Genomic DNA, 22,737 nt, shown 5'->3' with positions numbered 1-22,737 from the left:
ATAGTCCGGCTCGCCCTGCAACGCCCAACTAGCCTTTTGATTTTAATATCGCCAAACTTTGCCGAGGTATGCTTTACTGCAGCGGTTCTCAAACTGGGTCCGCGGGTCTTTTGGGGTCCGTGAGGCAATTTTGGGGAGACCGCGAAAAGGTTGAAGTAATTCTATAATCTTATTTTGCGTCAGTTTGTGCCACTAAATAAGTTTAAATCAAAGTAGAATCGACTGTCTCCATTGCTAAACAATAGCCTTTATTCCTTGAAACTAACAAAAATGCAATTGTTATGCGCAATTTTGCATAACTAGCTAAAATCCTGCAATCAACTTTCGTTTTTCTGGAATACCAATTTAGGCTTAAGGACCGCGAGCCTTCGAAATAATGGCAAAATGACCGTTTTGAAAAATAATGAATAAGTTTAAAAACCACTGCTTTACTGCATTGTATGATTGTTTCAAAATAAGGTTGTTATGAAAATTAAATAACGCGTACCCCCACTTAATGTAAACACCTGCCTCTAATCCCGGGATTTCATGAAATATAATCGGATTTCCCGGGTTGCCAACTGTAAATGCCAGTTCCCAGCAGACACATTGTAACAAAATTATGCACAAAACAAAAACATATTCGTATTTGACCCCAGTTTTACAAAAAATAGCAAAACGGATCAAAGAACCACGTAATTGCGAAACATTCGCAAACAATTAAAAATTACAATAAATATGTACATGCCGCACAATAGATGGTTTGTGCGGTTTAGCCGCTTGGCATGTCAATCATGTTTGTCGCTTGACGTTTAATTGTCAGAGGGCGGCTTCAGCCACAACTGCCACGTTAACTCGTCGGTTGTCATGTGGCTGTTGACGTCGTCGAACGTCAAGTAAACGCTTCCGAACTCGATCGTACAACATTTTCGGGGCGTTGGAGTAGATGAGAGGGTTGAGAGAGCTGTTGATGGGAAGCAGGATTATCGCTGACACCGCGTAAATCACTGGAGGTACAGTTGTTCCACCGAAGTTCAGGAAAGCCATGATTGAGATTGGCACCCAGCAGAAGAAATCAGTAAAGACCAGCCGGATGATTTTCTTTTGCATTTCTGCAACAAACACCAAAAGTAGGAACAATATTTAAGTTGCGCTTATGGGATTTACCTTGGTTCTGTTTTTCAGCTCTCGCATTTTGGGCCCTCTCATTCACTTGCCTCCCACTGGCAGCCGACCTCTTGTAAATCCAAACGTACGTCACAGCAACAAACATAAAAGCCACGAAGTTTAGAGTGATGATGGCAAGTGAAAATGGCCAAGCCTTGTCGGTCGGTGTCACGTAAAGTTTACTGATGCAAACACTGTTGGTGCTGTAGTACCTGAGAATAACATTCAGTTACAGCAACAACTATAATAATCTAATTTGCTTGTAACTACATACCCCAAATATCCTGTAATGTCAAACAGTTCAGTGTAGTTATAATCTTCAAGAATATCCACAAAATCCGCCCAAGAATAAACATTTTGTACCCTCAGAAGTGCGCCATCGAGTGTCTGGGAATCGTTAATGGTAAAATTGTGTCGAAACTTTACAAACCGTTTCATGAAAGTGTCCATGCCTACAAGAAAACATACGGCGGAACAAAACGGTTAAATATACACATGTGTTGCAATTGCTCACTTGAAAAGTCAACGACATGACTCTTGAAGAACGGGTTTTCTTTCATCCACGCTTTGGTTTCAAACAAATGTTGAAATTGAGACGTGAGAGGAATAAAAGCCAGTGTGAATGAAAATGTCCAGGATAAAATGATGGAAAGGATAATAATCTTCAGTTTGGGGAAATATGGCGCATTAAACGGCTGCAAAACATAAGTTGCTTGCTGCAAACACCAGAGCACATATGCATTAAAAAATACTCACGTTTTTTACAGCGTAAAGTCGAAATGCTGTTAGCAGGACCATTGTAATTACTGATGTTTCGCTGGAAAGCAAAACCAAAATGCCCATTGAAATGCACCTCTGGCCTGACCTCCAAACAAGGTCGTTGGCACAGTAGTCTCCAGAATATTGAACACCAGCAACGCCGAGCATGAGGAGATAGACTCCCATGAGCAGGTCGGAAATCGACAGATTCAAGACAAGAAGATGGTTGGTTTGAAATGAGGCCGATTGTGATTCTGTCGTCACCAACAGTTTCATCTCAGTAACCATGACAACCTGAAAAGGGTAAAACAGATATTTGCAAAAACCACCTAGTTTGTCGAAGCTTAGAACCACATGCTTTGTTTCAGTCAAGCATTACAAATATACCAGGTTTCCGAAGATTGCTAGGAACGCCATTATCCACACAACAGTTCGTAACACCGGGTTAGCGATCAGTTCGTATCGCGAGGAGAAAACGTTTTCATTTGCTCTGCTTGACTTCGTTGGGCATTCGTCGCTCCAGTCAGAACAGTCTCCGAATCCATTGAACATCTAATAGTGGCAAATTTTGTTAAAAACTGCCATGAAAGAAAATTATTTAGAATAATTTAAAACCTTTTCCTTCTTCACAAACAAAGGTTGATTGTTTTCGCAATAGAACCTCCCGTCACTCGTGCAGTTAGTTTCGTCGCTTTTATCATCACAGTTTATCGTAAAATCACAGATCTCTGATTTACTTATGGAAACCTAAACACATGAACCTATAGGTTATATATCAGACAGCGGTTCTCAAACTAGGGTCCGCGGTCATTTAGGGGTCCGTGAAGCAATTTTGCGGGGACCGCGAAAAGGTTGAAGAACTTGTATAATTTTTTTTGGGCGTCAATTTATGCCACTAAATACGTTTAAATCAAAGTAACATTTGAAGATCAACTGTCTCCGTATAGCTTTTATTACGTGACAAAGAAGCACTTGTTTGCGCACAATCGTAATGTTTCTTGTCTTGTTTGTGATGTCATAATCAATTTTTGGATTATTGTTAAACGTAATTTTGCACAAGTAACTTAAAATTCTGCAATCAACTTTCGTTTTGCTAAAATACACATTCCATCTAAAGGCCCACGAGCCCTTGAAATAATGACAACGGGACCGTCTTGAAAAAATAATGAAAAAGTTTGAGACCACTGCTTACAGAGTAGGGATGTTATTATAATGCACCGATGCTAACATACCTTAGCTCCATTTAACGCGGAACAATTGACCCTTCCTTGTTTTGTGCAAGTTTCCGAATATTCGTCACTTCCGTCTTTGCAATCAACAAAACCGTTGCAAATTTTTGAACGAAACTTCTCCGGGATTTCCACCACGGTTTCGTCACTTCCGTCTTTGCAATCCGAAACGCCATCGCAAACTTTGGATTGCGGAATGTTGAGACGATCGTTTGTTGTTGGGCAATGTTTACGATGCGCGCAGAGACGAGGATCCTCATCGTAGCTAAAGTATCGTTGATTAACATCGCGAAGTATATACCGGCAATCCCGTCTCCCGTCGCACAACAGCTCGTTGCTGATAGGATCCCACTAAACGACAAATACTAATCTTAAAGTGATTGTTCGTACCTTGTCAATGGTTCACATATACAGTTTGCATAGAAACGAAAAACAAGATATCGCGTTAGTTAAACAAAATATCACACACGTCAGGTCTGTTTCGTTCTATGGATAGTAATAACTTACCCCCTATTGTTGGTTGTTTACACGTACAGTTTGTGGGCACATGCAAAACAAGATATCGCGTTAGTTAAACAAAATATCAAACATGTCAGGTCTGTTTCGTTCTATGGATAGTAATAACTTACCCACTATTGTTGGTTGTTTACACGTACAGTTTGTGGGCACATGCAAAACAAGATATCGCGTTAGTTAAACAAAATATCACACATGTCAGGCCTGTTTCGTTCTATGGATAGTAATAACTTACCGGCTATTGTTGGTTGTTCACACGTACAGTTTGTGGACACATGCAAAACAAGATATCGCATTAGTTAAACAAAATATCAAAGATGTCAGGTATGTTTCGTTCTATGGATAGTAATAACTTACCCCCTATTGTTGGTTGTTCACACGTACAGTTTGTGGACACATGCAAAACAAGATATCGCATTAGTTAAACAAAATATCAAACATGTCAGGTATGTTTCGTTCTATGGATAGTAATAACTAGGGCAAATCTTGCAACTTTTTTTACAGCTTCCGGCAGCTTCCTAAATACTCAGAATTTATCTAGTATGCTGTTATAAGCGGTTTGTAGGAATTTTATGTTGCAACTTTTTCCAACTTTTTTCTATTTTTCATGCAACTTTTATCAAGTATTGCGGAAAATGTAAAGAATTGATTTAATAAACATGCTATAAAACTATTTCTAGGTTCTATTTAGTGATGTACCGAATCGGCCAAATTTCGATTCGGCCGAATCAACCGAATAATTTATGACGTCACGCGAGGTCGTACCCTACGCGTTTGACCTGAAAAAATGTTTATCTACCAGGCAATTAGTACAGAATAGTTGTGTTTCGTCCTTATTTCAGTTCTGTGGGGTTTAAAATTGCTTCAAGCATGATTGGCAACCTGCCAATGAATTGCTAATTTTTTTGATTACAGTGGGAAAAGCGATAATGTGTTGAAAAAGATAAAAATTGACGCGATTTGTTATGTTTGGGCTTTTGAAAGATCTGCGTGGTACCTTAAGCAGAAAAGATACGTTTAACGCTTTAAAATTGTTATCGTAAAAGATTCGGTTTCGGCCGAATAATTTGAAACCGAATCTTTGCAAAAGTGACCGATTCGGGGGAATAAATCCGGCAAACCGAATATGCGGTACATCTCTAGTTCTATTCTCTTTGATTTGCATAACAAAGAGCTACGTGATGGATTAGCTGCATCTAAATCAGTGGTTCTCAACCTTTTTGTAATCATGGACCCCTTTTATAAATTTTATCAGTCCGCAGACCCCTAACGTAATTTAGTTTTTTTTTCGTTTCCCGCATTATGCGTTATTATACTTTCGTTTTTGGGGTCAGAATTTTAATCAATCTTCACAGTCCGTTAATCTCAATAAAGTTCTGTACTGTAGCAGTCAATGTATACTAAAAGAGATAAAATTTTCTGGTGTACAATGCTTAAAACAAAGCACAAAGAATTATATTGTTAATGTGTGTTGTGATGTCACAATGGAGGTAACAATCACAATTTGGTTTTCCTGATACAAGGGTTTGATTAACAGTTGGCACTTGTATACAGGATTGTAAAAACGGTTTGGGAACTTAAAAATATTGTACTGTTGTTAATGTTACTACAAATATTTGCCTCCACGGACCCCTGAAACCGTCTCACGGACCCCTTGGGGGTCCGCAAACCCCAGGTTGGGAACCACTGATCTAAATGTTATCTTTGACGCAACAGTTGGCTTGCAAGCTAGAAGGTCAACCAACCCAGCCAATTTAATTCACTGTCGTTTAAATTTGAGGTCCTTTCCCATTTCACGGACGCCCAGGCGGGACAGCCAAAAATTACATTTTCACTTATTCACCTTTTTCAGGCTATTGATTTTGTTAAAGTCGCCAACACTGAGTTTTGCTGCAATGCCTTGGATGAAGTTTGCAGACCTAGGGGTTCTGGGGTGTGGCATTTGACTTGTTTTGGGGGAAGGGGGGGATTGGGTTATCGCTTTGCTGGTTGGCTTTTTGCGGAAAATTATTTCTGCATTGCGTTATTTTCTTGCTGCGTACCAGCAAAAAATGTAATTTTCGGCGGTCTCGCCTGGGCGTCAGTGAAATGGGAAAGTACCAAATTTGACAGCTCAGCAGTAGCTAACAACGAAAGGCTGTCATGTAGGTTTAAAACCTAAAGAACATAAAAATGTACGCATGATCGATTGAATAGCGAAGAAAGAAACGGAACAAGCAGACACCCTGAAAATCTTAAACTGTTGGGTTATACGACGGAACCTTTCGAGCATCTCACATCCTAATAATATTAAAAAGATTCGTGCATAAATGCAACTTTTTACTGCAACTTTTGTTAAAATTAAGTGCAACTTTCTCAGAATTTTAGTGCAACAAAACAAAATATCACACATGTCAGGTTTGCTTCGTTCTATGGATAGTAATAACTTAACCACTAATGTTGGTTGTTCACACATACAGTTTGCAGACACATGCAAAACAAGATATCGCGTTAGTTAAACAAAATATCACACATGTCAGGTCTGTTTCGTTCTATGGATAGTAATAACTTACCCACTATTGTTGGTTGTTTACACGTACAGTTTGTGAACACAAAGTTAGTTTTGTTTTTTGCACATGTCAGGAAGATATCGTATTAGTTATAATATGAGCGATTTTTTTTGACTTGTCTGGGTCAAAAATAGATCAAAGCTGCATTTGTCGTGTGTTGTAAAACAGTGGTCTTCAACCGTTTTTACAAGCGACCCCAATTTGAAAGAAATTGAAATCAGGATTTACATGTGGTCGCGTTTTTTTCCGATGGGGAGAAAAATGTTTTAAGGAATGCCGAAACTGAAGCTTTTTTCATGTAAATATGCCAGCCTAATTTTCAAGTAGACTTTAAATATTAGCATTCACGCCATTCAGCGTGTATTATTACGCTTAAATGTTAAAACCCAAAAGTTTCAACTAATTTAATTTGCAAGTCTAATTTGCGTTAAAGCCCACCAATTTGTAGAAATCAGTTAATTTGTGCATTTTTCCTGTCACCCATGTGTTATTATTGACACAATATATCATTCATAGGGCTCTATCGCGTAACAATGGGTTAGACAACTTGTGTTTTCTATAGATTTGGGTCGCAACTGTTCGGTTTTTGATTACCGGTATGCATCACAATGATTAGATTGTGACACGAGGTACCAAGCTGTACTGCAAAACATGAGCAACATTGCGAACTAGAACGTAAACGGATCAATTTTTTAGGTAATAAATTTAAACGCCAGTAAATTGAATTTATAGCGACCCCAGAAAAAGTTTAGGCGTTGTAGAGGTTGAAGACCACTGTTGTAGAGGTTGCATTGTCAGTGAACTTTTCATTTTACATTATTTAGCCCGCTTTTTACTGTTGTAATTGGCCCATTGCCCAGTTATTGTTAATCGAAAACATTAAGTGAAATAATTAGGTCGATATGGTGTGATGCTCAACACACCTCAAAACGTGTAAATTCTTTGGTAGGTCCCAAGTCATTTTACGGCAGCTGCAGGTTAGGTGCAGCTCTTGCTTCGGTTTTGCTTTAGATACTTCATGTATCTTTCGTTGAGACAAATATATTAAACAATTTTTGTTGTGTCTTAGCTAAAGATTTTTGGCAGTGATTTTTAATTAGCTCATTTCCCTTTTTAGAATAGGTTAGGTCAGGGGTGGCCAAACTTTTCTACCAGAGGGCAAAATTTGCAACTATCTTGCCACTGGAGGGCCGGATTAATTAAGATTTACGTAAAATTTGTCGTAACTGGTTGCCATCTTTATTAAAATATGTATTATTGTAGTAGAATAACAATAACAATAAGTAGGCCAGGATGTGAAAACGAGCACATACAGCTATGTTAGCTACTTACGTCATGGTTGACAGACTGTTTTAAAAATAACGCTGCAGGGGTATTTATTCTAAAAATAACAACGCTTGCCACAAGCTACTGCTAGTAGCAGCCAGCGCTGTTGCACTGCTTGTTCACAGTGGTAAATATGGTGCTTGGAAAAAAAACAGGCAAGGTGTATGGCGGGCCGGATGAAACAGGACCGTGGGCCGGATGCGGCCCGCGGGCCGTAGTTTGGCCACCACTGGGTTATGTCTATGTTCAGATTTTTGCCCTACTGTTAGACTTTTGTACATTCTTTCGCTTTAGTTAGATTAGCCTTCATATTTCAACTTTTCGTACAATAATGTGTAATTTAACTACTTGAATTCTTCATAGGTCAAAATTTTAATTTTTCAATTTGTAGGTCAAATTAATTTTTTCTTGGTCAAAAAATAATCGCCCTAGTTATAATATAATACTATATTACTTAACGCTACGCGCTCATGACACATATGACGCAAGCAGTGTTTTTTTAAGGTGTTTTGGGGGGCTGTTTTGGTCTTTTCTCCAGCGTTTTCCCAAAATTTCCCAAAAAAACAAACATGGCTATTTTTTGGCATTTGAATGAAACACATGCGGTCTCTTAAAACTACTTAGCGGTCACCCATACCAAACCTTAAAAAAAAACTGGACGCAAGCAAGTTTTTGAAAATTGAATTGGTGCTTCATGGAAACGATATAAATCTTTAGGAAAGAGTGCACACAAAAATCCGCAAATTAGCCAATAAAATTGCCGAAAAATGTTTGTGAAAAACAATACTGTGCCTTTTTCGCTTTAATTTTAATTACCCCTCTTACACATTTATCCAACAATGTTAAACAAGTAAATTCAATTAACACATAATTAAAATTTTACTCACCGTTCTACATTCCCACCCGTCCTCCGTAATCTTGTTGGTTGTCGAACAGTCGATCTCGGCACTCACATTCCCACTGTAAACAATCACACCACCACTTACATTGTGTAGACATGGTAGAATCGAATTTGTGGATTACTGGGTTGACGCGAACAATTTGAGCGTTCATTTTCTAAATGCGCGTTTGGCCATCGAGCGTTTCCTGCGTTTCCAGCTGCTCGGGTTTACGCAGGTCGCTCTGTGCACTCGTAATGTTCAGGTTTCGTGTAAGCAAAACCGTTTTTATTGAATACACCAGGGGTGTCAAACATGCGGCCCGCGAAGTAACATTAGAAGTTATGTGTTTTATTCAGGCGGAATACCCTGTCAGACCAGTGAGTTCACATGATACAATTCAATCATTCTTAGTGGTATGTATGCAACGTTTTGAGGATGATCAAAAGTACCCATCCTTAGAATCAGCAATTGCGATTGTTACGTCATTGTATGCCATTGTATTATACTCAAAGCATAGTTGATACACTCTGCTACAATGTATATCTGTTTGTTATTTATTACAATACTAATTTATTTTTTGATAAACTCAATAGTATTACTGAACATTTTACTCTTTAACCAGGTGTTTTTTGTTGTCATGTTGCACTGTAACAAATGTTTGCAAAGTGCGGCCCTTGACTTACTTAAAAGTTTGTATTTGGCCCCCAAAGTTGTTTGAGTTTGACACCCCTGAAATACACTATGTTATCATGTAAATAATATATGTCAACGTATAATATATGCAAAAATAATGTGTTTATGGATTTTATTTTGGTTCAATTTAAGTTGACCAAAGTGGTTGCAAGGTAAGGACAGATAAAGCGACAATATTAGTCATTAATAGACGGACTAGTTCCTAAAAATACTCGTTTCAACCTACATTGAATACGTTCCGCAACCTGTTGGTTGTTTTGTCTCACAAAGACACTCATCACTCATATCAGGACAATCGATGACGTCATTGCACACACTTGACCTTGAAATCACCGTGGGGTCATTTATGCATTGGAAGCACAAAGAGTGGTTAAAGGAGACAGACAGCAAGCGGCGGGTGTCTCTGCAGGGGAAATATTTAATTTGAAATCTACGGTTTAAACATCGGGCATTGTGAGCGCTCTAACATACCTGGGATCTGACTTCATCATTTCATCAACCGATGTGAAGCAGAGATCAGCGGAATCGTCGCAGTCTTGTATGGCGTCCCACAGCAACTGCTGGGGCAACGTGCAAGTTTTACCGTTTCTGATGCACTTGAAGCCATGTCCGTTCGGTCGGGGCAGCTCAGGGCAGTTGTTGCATGGATCGCCATCACACACCGATGAACGCTCCCAGCAAACCGATTCCGAACACCAGAAGTGGGAGGGGCAGAGATGTTCGCACGGGGAATTTCCATCACAGGGCGCATATGATTTGCAGACCTCATCTTTTGTTTTTGGACAGGAAGCGTTGGTTGGATCGATTATATTGCGACAAACTCCATGAATGTCGAAACAATCGCAACGTCCCACTGAGCTGGGTTTAAAATAGTTACGCTAGTTGCAACAAAAACAATAGTTTCTAGAGTAGGCGCCGTTGCCCCGCGCGTTGACAATTAAAAGCAGCACATTTGGTAACATCTGTACATAAGAGTACTGAGTAAATGTTTTCCTATAATTTAACATGAATCCCGATGTTACACTGGTGTCAGTTTGTTCACTCTTAACCATTATTGAGATTTGGCCATATTGCAGATCGCGTTTTAAACCGTCAAGCTGTTAAAGCAATACAACAACAGGTTGCAGATACGTTTGTTTAAAATAATTACTTTGTTGACACGATCGTTTATTCACAAAAAAATCAAGTAAACCTACCGACGATAACGTTTTGATTTGTCACATATTTCGGGGACTTTCCCAGTACAATTACATTCGTCGCTCATATCAGGACAATCGATGACGTCATTACACACACTTGACCTTGAAACGATCATGGAGTCGTTTTTGCACTGGAAGCACAATTGATTGTTGAACGAGGCTTTGGAGGAACGACGGGTGTCCCTGAAAACGAAATAAAGGACATTATTAAACTTATCACATCACAACAAGTTGACCAAAAACGCGTAAAATGATTTTTTACTTGTTGCCTTGAAAACGTTGCACAAAAAAAAACTAATAATAGCAAGTGTTATTTCGTTTTACGGCATAACCAAAGTGTGTTCGCTTGCATTAGTGTTACCAAAACTTTTGTATCTCTACGTTACCTTTTTTTATAATATTCACCTGTGTCTCGCAGTCCTTATATTGTCTTTAATTTACAAAGTTTTTTATCATAATTTGTTTTCTGTGTGTGTGCTTATTTGCCCAAAACGTGTTTATCTTAATTTCACGATGAGTTTTAAATATTTTTGACATTAATCCCTTTTCACATTTTTTTATCACGTTCACGTTTACCATTTTAACTGTTTGATTGCCTCTTATAAATTTATTTCCCGGCACACTTTGCGCTCAATTCATCTTTTTAACTTCTCCCCGTTCGTCATCTTTCGCAGCATTTCAGCTACAATTTCTGGTGTAACCAACTAAAGATAGCCGTTAGGGCGATGATAATTGGCCAGGGGGGTTTCGACCACGTGACTTGTGTTTTTAAGTCCTTTTGCAGGTCACGTGCTGTTGTGAGGAGTTCTTCTCCAGCTGTCGTATTTCAACTTGTCTTAAATTTTGTGCTGCGCAGACCTTGCCAATATCTTACAGTTTTATTCAGTGTTTTTAAATAAAGACAGCAGTGCTCGAACGCGTCTAAACCTAGGGTTTTTCGTGGTTAGACGTTAGTGTATTTTTCGAAGGAAAACGAATAAATTGGGCGCCACAATATAGTATTTAAATCCCAACTTATGCATGAAGCACAACCGACCTAAAAACATATACATACCTCACATCACCATTTTCGGGCGTATAGCATAAGTCAGAGCCATTATCGCAATCTTGTACGCCGTCCCACAGAAACATCTGCGGGAGTAAGCAGGTCCGGTTGTTCTTGACACATTTGAAGCCGTGACCGTTACTCCAATGTTGAAAGGCAGGACAGTCATTACAGGGATCGCCATCACACACAGTTGAACGCTTCCGACAGGTCAAATCTGGACACCGAAAGTGGGAGGGGCAAACGTCACAAGGAGTTTTATCCCGACAAGAGATTTCACCCTTGCAATATTCCTGCCTCCGTAGCGCACACACTTTGTTTGATGACCGAATGTCGTGTGTGTTGTCGCAGCTGTGAAAGTGGAATCATTATATTTTGACTTTTATAAACACAAATTAAAGAGTAATCAACAACCAACATTCTGAAGTTTGGCTGCGTGTTGTTGCTGGTAATTACCCACACACATAAGGGTATTTCCCAGGGTAAACGACCATAAGTATCTGTACTATTATAAACGACCATATTTTTTCATTAATGAAGTAATAAACGATAAATTATTACAACGCGTAAAATAGATCAGACTAGAATGAAGAAAAATGTTGCTAGTTTTTTGTAAGTTTACACGCGTCGCGCAAACACTGTTGCTATATTTTACGTTTTAAGCATGCGGTATAATTTCGAGGCCAGATGCTGGTTCACAACAACAACCACGTTTTTATAAAATTTTGTTTAGTATTTATTTCTTCACTGTCAAGCACTTGAAGCGGCAAATAGGGTAAATAACAACATAAACGTCATTTGATAACCGACAAAATCCACCTGATATACTTCGATGATGGGTTAGCAGGGTAGGTGGGAAATGTGACCCTTTTCTCGTCGCTTCCGTTTCTGCAGTCATTATAATTATCGCAAAAGTCCCTTAAGTCAAACATTCTTCCATCATCGCAAGTAAAATCTGCAATCAACAATCACAAACATGTAATTGTTGGTCGTTTTATATTTGCGTCACAGTGACAGTTGACCAATGCGCTACAATTGAACTATTTAAAATCACAGCGGAATTAAAAGGATTAAAACCTTTAAATAATATAACTTAATTTAAGTCGCTGAATAAACGTAGCTTTAAATAAAGCGTTAGTTAAATGGTTGTTGTTTAATAATCAAACATTCAAACTTACCCCCTGCTTGGCATGGAGCCGGTGCGATGAACCAAATCAAGGTTGCAGCGAAAATCATTACGATGAGATCTCTGAAAAAACGCAACAGCGGCGTTGTAAAGAAATACATGAGTGACAAACTTGAACCTGCGACTTCCCTGAGCGTCTTATAATATACTTTACATGTAAGATAATTTGATTACCTTTTCACGAAGTGGTACATCATTCTTCCTAAATCTTTTAGTCGATGTTTTCTCAATAAACAACTAAAATTTCTAAACTTTCTAAACTGTAAATTATCTGAAACAAGTAAACAGGATTAACCAGTTTGTTTAATTAAAATACTAAATTTCCAAAGGTTTCCCAACGTATTTTCCGCTTTCAGCTAACCAGGCAGATGATTGTCGCTTCCCAAGCCCCGCACGTCAGCAAGACTTCCTGTTACGCATAATCAAACTGTTATTAATATTTGTTCCGCTGTTTACATTCTCGTGCGAAATTAATACGCAAATTAATTTCTGCGCACAAAATATTTACGCCAAATGCCGCAGAAGTGATAAGTAATACTTTTTAAAGCAAAAAAATATTTTTGTAAGTTTTTGTGGTAGGCAACTAGATTAAACACAAAAACACAGTTTGCAAACCAATTGTTGATTGCAGCAAAAATTTTGCAGCTCGAACTGACATTGATCACAACAACAAATTTACAGAAATCCCGCTATTGGTGATATTGATTGACGTTTCCTCAGCAGTTATTGCACACAAAAAATTCCAAATCCATTTTATTATTGATTTTATTTAAACGCATGTGTTAATAATAGAAAATTAAAATAAAACTGATGCAAAATATAATAAAATACAACCAAGATTTCACAATTTGAACAGAAATCATAATTTTTTTTCTAGAATTAAATGGAGACAATTTTACCAGCTTTTTATCTTATTTGGAACATGTTCTCAATATTAAATCGGTTACAACATTTGAAGCACGATTTTTTGTTGCGCAATACAAACACTTGTGACATCACAAATAGTTTTTTTGAAGCACAATTTCGTTTTATAGGTTCAATGCTATTTGCCTTTGTTCATGGCCCAACTAACAATGTGAGGGAATTTAGTTTGCAAATTGCGCGAATAACAACCAAGCACAAACAAACGTTTCAGGTTTCGTCCTTCACTGCTCCACAAACCAGTCGTTGCCAAGAAAAGAAAAGTGCAAGTATTTTTGTGGTGGTTTGTATAGCACAGGGGTGGCCAACACGTCGATCGCGATCGTCTGGTCGATCGCCTGCTTTTGATTGGTCGATCGGCACTAAATTCTCCATTACTAATCAAAAGCCTATTAGTTGAAAAACAAATTAAATAATATAAAAAAGCACTTCTGACATTTTGACACAACACACAAATGTGCAATAAGACAATACATGTAATTGTCGCTTTCTTTGTTGCGTAACAATTGTTATTTTGGCACCAAATTATGTCGTAACAACTGCTATGTTTGTCGTCACAATTTGAGTGTTTGCGTCAACGAAGCAGTTCCTATTGGTTGGGGAGATTTAAAACTTTAAAAGTTCCCACCGACTGCTTAGATAAAAATTATGTACATATGCGACGTTTTATTGTTGTAAAAACTAGGTGATTCTTGCCAATAAAACTCATGCCTATAAATATGTGGCAATTGTCAATCTTTGCGTTATTGCTTTGTGTTTAGGCAGCATAAATTACGACTGATCAGTCGATTGTGTACAATTGAGAAAAATTTTAGTCGATCTTAACGACTAACAGGTTGGCCACCCCTGGTATAGCACAAATGTTTTTATGACCCCGTTGCTTTCAGCCTACAACAGGGCTACTCAAATGGCGGCCCGCGGTCTATATCCGGCCCTTTGGGGGCGTTGGATTTGGACCCCGACGGTCTTTTGATTGCGGCCACATTCGCTATATTGTGTGTTAATTTCTTGATCGTTGCTATGCAAGCGTTTGTTTTGATAACAGAAACATTTGGCTTAAGAAATGTGAAAAATTTTGTATCACGATTTTCCGCATTACCCATAACCAAAGGCTAAGACATGTTGCATTACTTACAGATGTGTCCGGAACTTTGGCATTTTTTCCTTTTCTATCTGGACCTTTCACAAAACTAATTGAGTAGCCCTGGCCTACAAGGTTGGAAACCAGCAATCTAAAAACTGCTTGGCTTAAGGCGCAGTGTTTTAGCTCAGGGGCGCACTCGAGTGGCCCAGCATGGCATGTTCCTCTTGTAAATTGCAGACTTTGCATAAACCGTGAAGCGGTTTTTACCATCGAAATCGAGCCACAACATCACCAGAGTTTGTTTCGACTGTGCAACCCTTTTTATTGCTTTAATACTCAACCGTGTCCATGTAGATTAGAGATCATTCGTTATCGAGCGGTGTTTTCGTTGCGTTGTGACTTGTGCTTGTTAACCAAGGTTAAAATGTAAGGATAGAAGTGACCTCAATAAATCAATTTTATCTCGACAACATGGATTGACTCCGCTCAGAGCTCTGGTCCCAAAAGAAAATTTAATTTGAAACCGACTGACCCTGATTACAGAACAGCATCGTATCACCATGGCAACCGCTTGAAGAGTCCAGTTCCACGGTTTGAGCCAGGAAAATCCACTGGTTTTGTTTGTTTATTTTTAACCTTGGTCGGCGGGCAACGCCTGAATGCACACAATGAGTCCGCCGTAGAGCCGCCTGTTTTATTGCAAGTCCGTTGATCATTTTTTATTTGATGTTTTCGACTTATGCAGTTGGTGACTGCAATTTAGTTCAACCCATCGGTAACTACTGGGTTGGAGCAATGTCGCTCAAGTTTCTTGCTCAGGGAAACACAAGCGACCGAGATGGGATTAGAACCCACAACCTTCTGAACACAAAGTGGTGCGTTCGGCCATCTTGGCGACAATTTGTGTTAGTTGGATGTAATTGTGTAAAATGTGTTACAGTCAAAAAAAGTTGCTGTGTTAACAAACTTTTAGTTAAATATTTCCGCCGACACTTTTCAGTTATGTTAGAATAGTTTCGCTTGGTGTAAGAAAACATAGCGACACAATTGCACTGAAACAATCACCACAAGAAAATAGCTGCACAACGTTTAATCAACGATGGGCCCAAGATTCTGTTGACTGAATATTCTTTAAAGATTAGGACATTTTGGCGACGTCCAGTTTCGGTTTCAAACCCATTGAGGCAAGTTCAAAACGTTGCTAGTCGAAAATATCATTGTGTCAACCTCGTGGTTGGACGCATTGCAGCTAAATCGGTCGGGTTAAGATTTAACAAACACATGCATTACAAAAATGTGTAGAAACAATATACGTTTGAACAAAAATTAATGACATAATGTCCTACTGGTCTCTAAACACAATCCCAAAGGTAGAAACTAAATGTAAGACCTGTTACAGTTGACACAAAAAAAGAATATTAAACCAAAGTAAAAATATTCACTTTCAATAAAAGACAAGTTGCTACAAAATTTGCGATTTCATCAACAAAAGTAAATCAAGTAAAAAAATCACTTTACTTTGGTAAAAGTTGGTAAGTTATTGGCTTCATGGTATTTACTGGTGTTTTGTTGATTGGTTTTCCATCAAAGTTAATGAGAAAACTCCAAAGAGCAAAGTTTGAAGAAACCATTTAAATTTGGTTGATTTGTCAGTAATGCCGTACTTTGAAGTGAGGTGTATGGAGTAAAGAGCCTCTGCAAAATGTATCAGAAGTGCACAGTGATATATAACCTGTATAGCTGAGGGGTAAGTGTAGACAAGTAAGCGATATAAAGCACCAACAGGCCCCATGTGTTTGTCCGGGACAGATTGAGGTCTGTAACATCCACAATGACATAAAAACATTCCAGCAAGAACCAGAAACATCCACAAAATATGTGGAGACTTGAAAAATGTTGCTGATTCCAGTTTAATCATCTTTGATTTTTTTTATTTAATACATTTTTAGGATAAAAAAAAGACCTGAATACAGAAGTAAAAAGTGATATTGTGATAAATGTTTAGTACCACTCACATTTATAGTTGTTAGAAGCGACATGCTTTATTAATTGAAATCTTTTTTCAAAAAACTAAATTTATTGCTTCACTGTTTAATAAGCGGTAAAATGAAAAATTTGATCATAAACATTACTGCCAGAGTACTGGTGTATATAGAATACTGATGATGACAACAGAGATTGTCGAAACGTCTGAACGATGTATTCTATATACACCACTATCTTGGCAGTAATGTTTGTGATCAAATTACTTTTCAAGTTCGTATATGGTGTTCCTAAAAATGAAAAATATTAATGAAAAGCATGTTGCATGTTTGTCAGTTAGTATATACTATATATTGCAAGTATTATAATCATACCATGTTATTGCTTTACAACAAAGTTATACACCATTAAATTGAATATAGTGAAAACAAATGTTAATACTAAGTACTTCATAATAACAACAATAAAGAAATGAAACAGCAAAGTTGTTGTACAACTGAGGGAACATTTTCAAGTTAAAATATTTTGAATATATAAAAAGATATGTGAGCATTTAAAATATGTGAGTAAAAAATGTAAAAACTTTTAGAAAGTTGATCTATAAATTAAGTGCTGTTAAATTGATTTCAACACACCAATTAATAGAGAAAGTGCACAAACACATCTAAATCACTTTTAATGGCATTTAAAAAAAAACAAAGTTAGTAAATAGCAACCAACAACATTGATATAAATTGTAGACATGGAATATATACATAATAATCATCACTTGATTAAAGAAAGCAGGTTTTTTTCCTTTTGATAATGAACTTGTGAAAATGAACAACAAATTAGGCGGGAATTTGACCTGGAAGTCATTACAACACAACGGAAGTTTGGTTGGCCTAATGATGATTAATTCAATAAAAAAATCAGACACATGATATACATACACAAACTAAACCAAAGTTTGTAGAAGCTTTACTCTGCTCGTTTTTCTAAAGTGTTTCTTCAACATTGTCCAAGACGAAAATCCACAAACAAGACTCTGCAGAAACCACTTCATTTTGGCGACTGTGTCCGTTATTCCGTATCGGTTTGTCAGATGTAGAGAGTACAATGCCCCGATCAAATGAATTGCGAGCACCACTTGGTAAACAACTCTTGTGCCCAAGGATGTTCGTAAGCCAACCATCGATAAAATGTTCCTACAGGGCCCATGTACTGATCTGGCATTGCTTTCTGGTTGTAACTTGCAAAATGAAGCAAGGCAAACAAAAAAATTGATCCAATCCATATCAAAAGTGACACACTTTTAAAATATGCAACAGATGGTTTTCCGTTAACCATGTTTAAATTTTTTTAAAGGCTTTCTTGAAACCTAAATAACACAGAATTTCTACCATATCACTATCTGTTTGTAGCAGATTCGTTTCATTGCAGAAAATATGATAATTGCTAAAACGTGTATATAGCAGTATAATGGTGCTAAAATATATTAATAAAAGCATGTTTTATATAGGTCAGTTATTGTATTATAGTCATACATGTCCATGCTATTAGTGAAACAAATTTATACACTAATAAATTGAACTGAATATATATATACATACTGTACCACATAAATGTTAATACCAAATACTGCATAATAATCGCAATTATAAAATGGAACTGCAAAAGTTGTAGTACAACTGGGTATCAACATTTTCAATTTAAAATATTTTATGTTTTGTCAGAGCAAAAAGAATTAAACCCTTTAAATCGATAAAAAAATTAAGTGCTGTTATATTGATTTCAACACACTAATTAATAAAGAAATCGAGAAGGTGCACAAAAAACATTTGATTCACTTTTTGTAGCATTAAAAAAAAACGAAGTAGTAAATTGTAACCAACAACATTAATATAAATTGTAGATATGAAATACATACAATATTTACCAGAGTAAAGGTGTTTTTTGTCTGTTTTTTTGCCATTGACATTCTATAGTACATAAGTTTTCTATTACTAAGTCGACAATGTACTCAAGAGTGAACATAAAACTAAACAATAACTCAACGAGGCAGGAAATTTGTCACAGAAGTAATTAACAATATAATGCAGGTGTGGTGGGTCTAGTAATTATGATCAATTAATCACAAAAATCTGAAACATGATATACATACAAATACTGATCCATACTTCATTGGTGGTTAAGTTTAGTCTTGTTTTTTAAAGTTTTTTTTCAACAACATCCATGATGAAAATCCACAAACTAGGGTTTGCAGAAACCACTTTATCTTGGCTACTGTGTCTGTGATGCCGTATCGGTTTGTCAGATGTAGAGTGTAAAAACCCTCAACCAAATGAATAACGAGCACCACTTGATAAGTAACTCTTGTACCCCACGGATGTTGGTAAGCCAACCATCTGTAAAATGTTCCAACAGGGCCCATGTACTGATCGGGCATCGCTTTCTGGTTGTAACTTGCAAAATGAAGCAATGAAAACAATGAAATTGATGTGATCCAAATTAAAAGTGAAACACTTTTGAAATATGCAGCAGATGATTTTCCATTTACCATGTTTAATTTTTTTTTGTTAACAGTTTTACTGAAACCTGAAAAACAAGTTTGCATGATTAGCAGAACGTTTTGCTACAAGTTTGCTGGTTGCAAAAATGACAAAATTAAGCTAAACAACTTGTCAAAAAATGCAACAGACGTTTAATAACTTAGCTGCAAAACACAAATTTCAAGATTACTCCTTGCATTTAAGACACATTGTAGTGAGAAAAACATAGTACAAAGTAAGTATGTACAAAAACATGTGTTGTCAGTCAAAAGACTATCAGAAGATTGTTTTCAAACAACTGTCCGGTACCAAAGAACACACGGGCTTAAAAAGTATTCTAATCATAAACATTACTGCCAAAGTACTTGTGTATATAGAGTGCAACCTGCACTGATGATGACAACAGCGATTGTTGACTTTTTTATTCTAATAATTTATTCTATATACACCAGTACGTTGGTGGTTTTGTCCAAGATTAAATCATCCAGTACCATGTTTACAGAATTTGCTTTTGGCCTGAAACACTAAACCTAACACAGAATTTGTACCAAGTCACAATCTGTTTATAGCAGATAGGTTTAAATAATTCCTACTTGAGTGCAATCATTCTGAGGACAATTTCGCTTTTTAGCCAATTGGTAGCTGTGCTTCTAGATTAGGCACCAGCACACATTTACAAATGTTCAGAACAGAGTAGTGGGGATGACCAAATACTCCATAGTTTTGATGGTGACAAAAGTTCCATTAAGTCTTGTTTGTGATTCGTCAACCTCAGTGTCGTAATTCTGATCTCAAATCTAACCACTTTTCGACCACAGGTAAATAGATCAACCAAGGTCAATTGACAGTTTCAATCGACATCATCAAGGTCAAGGTCATCCATATGCACAACGACCTCATCTTCGTCATTGTCCGATGTTTCTTCATGTTGGAAGTCTGTTACTCCTTCAGGGTGGGCTTGTGTGTGTGAATGAGAATTTTCCATTGTTAAACCACCACCACCACCACCGTATTTTGCCAGAAGTCGCTCGGCTGCCAGCTCAGCTTGTTGCTTCTAATAAAGGAATTTTCCAATTAAATTCTTGTTGTTTCTAAACCTGAGTACTTAGGGCAGTCAAAGCTAGTAAATAGCAAACTAGTTAATCACAAATTTCGCTTGATGGGTTGGGATTGTAAATCATAAAACTTATTAGTCATGAAGAAAAACTGGTTAATTTCATGAAAACTATTGCAACAATGATGTACACTCAACCACATTTATCTGTGTCTTTGCCATGACATTTTGCAAAGCTTGGTTTAGTTATTTTCTGTAACATTCTGTTTTCTGTAGAAGTATAATGTAGCAACTCATATCCACAAATATATTTCTGTTTGGTTCAGTGTTTAGAATAAAATACAAGTCACCTTCACAATAGCTTGTTGCTGCATATGAAGCGTTCTGCATTCATCAACAGAAATCAACTTTGTCAGTTTCCCTGGTGATGGAGATTTAGGGCTCAGAATTTGTTCTAAAACAACAACAACAACAACAACAACATATTTCTCAAACTTTATCAAAATAAAATCCCATCTACACATTTATCACAGTCTGTTTAATAACTGGTTTTTAATGCTTGCAAGTTGAATTACTTATTCATAGCACCCTGCATTTAGATAATTGCTCAAAACTCTACAAGAACAAGCATGTGCACAACTCAAAGTCCAAACGTGAAAGTAAATAATTACGCAAAAAAATTTGAAACATAAAGGCTTACAATGCCGGAAACATGCAAACACCAAAAAAGTGATTAAGTTGCAACAGCTCAAAAGCATTTCAATTTTTATGCAAAATCTCATTTGTAGCAAATTCACCTGTAACAGGGCTTTCTGCTCTTGTTGTTGGTGCAGAAAGTTTAATTTGGGAAACACTGTTTTCCCCCAGATGTTGAGATTCCTTCTCTAACTGTCTGCAAACACAAATTCACAACCAGAGTTAACAAACCATTCAAATGACAATAGGCCATCACTATTCTAACCATCTAATTTGTGCTAAAGATAAAACTAAAGAAACAAACAACTTAATTTCACAGTTAAGCATGTGTGGTATATTTTTAATTAGTTTGTGTATTTTATATTGTAAACACGTTTTGCTCACAAAAAGTGTGCCATTAAGCTGCCTGTTTTCTTGTAAGTTCGTTTAATCATTTCTTATATGTTTTAACTTTACAAAGTTGTAACTTCAAATTAGTTCAACCAATAAAATTCCACTGAGTTAGAGCAACGACCCAAAGTTTCTTGCCTAGAGAAACACAAATTGCCTATTGGGTTTTAAGTAGATTGATACAGCGATGTAAAGTATAGAAACATTGCAATACCTGTTTAAAACAAACTTAGATTTTGATTGTTTGGTGTTTGCTTGTTTCACAACATCGTAAAACGGACCTTCATGGATCGACATTTCATTGAATCCTCTTTCCACAATTTTCAGTTCATCAACATTCATTTTCTAAAACCAAGTTATGTTTAAGCAGCAATGCAACCTCAACACATGTAGTATGAAATATGTACTTTGGCATCTCCACTTTCGCAACCATTTTGTATTTCCAACATTTCTTCATCCTTGGCTGATGATTCATATTCATTTTCCTGTCAGTTAACAGTGAATAAAAAAATTACACCACAATCATATCGGCGATACCCATAAACATAACTTACATTTTCAACAGCCATTGTACAGGTTTGCAATTCCACATTGCTGTTGCTTTCTGCATCAATTTCTTGCAATCTTGTTTTCAATTGTGAAGCTTTTATTTCAATCTTTTTGCCTCCATCAGGTAATTTTGACAAAAACTGTCTAAAACAAAGTTTGAAACACATAGTAATGATGTTAAATTACTAGGCTAACCAATATGGCCTACGTCTTGCCACCAGCTCCACTGATTGGACCTTAAAGGTCGAAACAGTGTACACTGCCTTTATCTTATTTATCATTTATTGGCTTGGTGCTTTTATATTAATAGTATGCTGATCATTTTAACAAGAACAGCATTTTGATCAATACTGTTAGTAAAAATAAAACAACTAATGACAAAAAGTGAAAAAATTAATGTACTTGTTTGCCAGAAGTTTTTCTTGTCGTTCCAATAGTTCCACAATTTCAGTTCGTGTTTTAGTTTTAATGTCGACTTGGTAACTTTCGTTGACCGGATGTTGAATGGCTGATAATAAACTTTGGCCGTGTAAAAAGTTTGGGTTCCTGTGGCCATCATTTGGACGCTCCATCATTTTGACCAGCCGGAGCTTGTTTAAATCTTTTACAATTTACAACATGTGTTGAAGTTATAATTTTTTTGCAACACGACCACGAAATTCAGTTTCACATCTACCAAAGGGAAATACCCCCAAATCAGCAGCTCCCCCACTAGTAAACTTTTTTTTGACAATATTTTTAATTTAACACAACTTTTTTACTAATGCGGCACCAACTTTTGTCTTTTAAAACGTATGTAACTTTACAAAAATTTGTATTTTATATCATTTTTAAATGGGGTATTTGGGTGGTAAGTTTTAACATATTTATTACCACAAGCATTACCAGAAATCGTAAAAAGCAACAAAAAGTGACACGCTAATGTTATGACAATTTGCGTCATGTTTCTGTCTAATTAATGGATTTTAATTTATTTTTTATTGTTTTTCTAACTTTTAGG

General features: G+C 36.9%; 2 protein-coding genes across 2 annotated transcripts; both read right to left on the bottom strand.

Moving 5' to 3' along the window:
- Nucleotides 1–677: 677 nt before the first annotated feature.
- On the bottom strand, nucleotides 678–3,446 carry LOC145229248 (G-protein coupled receptor GRL101-like). Its single transcript, XM_080094550.1, has 8 exons — nucleotides 3,138–3,446; nucleotides 2,521–2,652; nucleotides 2,293–2,457; nucleotides 1,903–2,199; nucleotides 1,661–1,841; nucleotides 1,421–1,598; nucleotides 1,147–1,358; nucleotides 678–1,091 (listed from the first exon to the last, which is right to left on the bottom strand). Exons 3-8 carry the CDS (start codon nucleotides 2,455–2,457, stop codon nucleotides 799–801), a joined length of 1,326 nt encoding a protein of 441 aa, XP_079950676.1. The 5' UTR covers nucleotides 2,521–2,652; nucleotides 3,138–3,446; the 3' UTR covers nucleotides 678–798.
- Nucleotides 3,447–19,095: 15,649 nt separating this feature from the next.
- On the bottom strand, nucleotides 19,096–22,471 carry LOC145230405 (uncharacterized). The gene is made up of 7 exons (XM_080095832.1): nucleotides 22,140–22,471; nucleotides 21,743–21,881; nucleotides 21,596–21,673; nucleotides 21,403–21,533; nucleotides 20,900–20,994; nucleotides 20,453–20,556; nucleotides 19,096–20,102 (listed from the first exon to the last, which is right to left on the bottom strand). Exons 1-7 carry the CDS (start codon nucleotides 22,310–22,312, stop codon nucleotides 19,899–19,901), a joined length of 924 nt encoding a protein of 307 aa, XP_079951958.1. The 5' UTR covers nucleotides 22,313–22,471; the 3' UTR covers nucleotides 19,096–19,898.
- Between the last annotated feature and the right edge of the window lie 266 nt (nucleotides 22,472–22,737).

The sequence above is a fragment of the Phallusia mammillata genome, chromosome 5, assembly GCF_965637545.1.
Source record: "Phallusia mammillata chromosome 5, kaPhaMamm4.hap1.1, whole genome shotgun sequence".
In the NCBI taxonomy this organism is placed as follows: Eukaryota; Metazoa; Chordata; class Ascidiacea; order Phlebobranchia; family Ascidiidae; genus Phallusia; species Phallusia mammillata.
The sequence above is the reverse complement of the archived record's forward strand: the minus strand, read 5'-3'. Positions and strand labels throughout refer to the sequence as shown.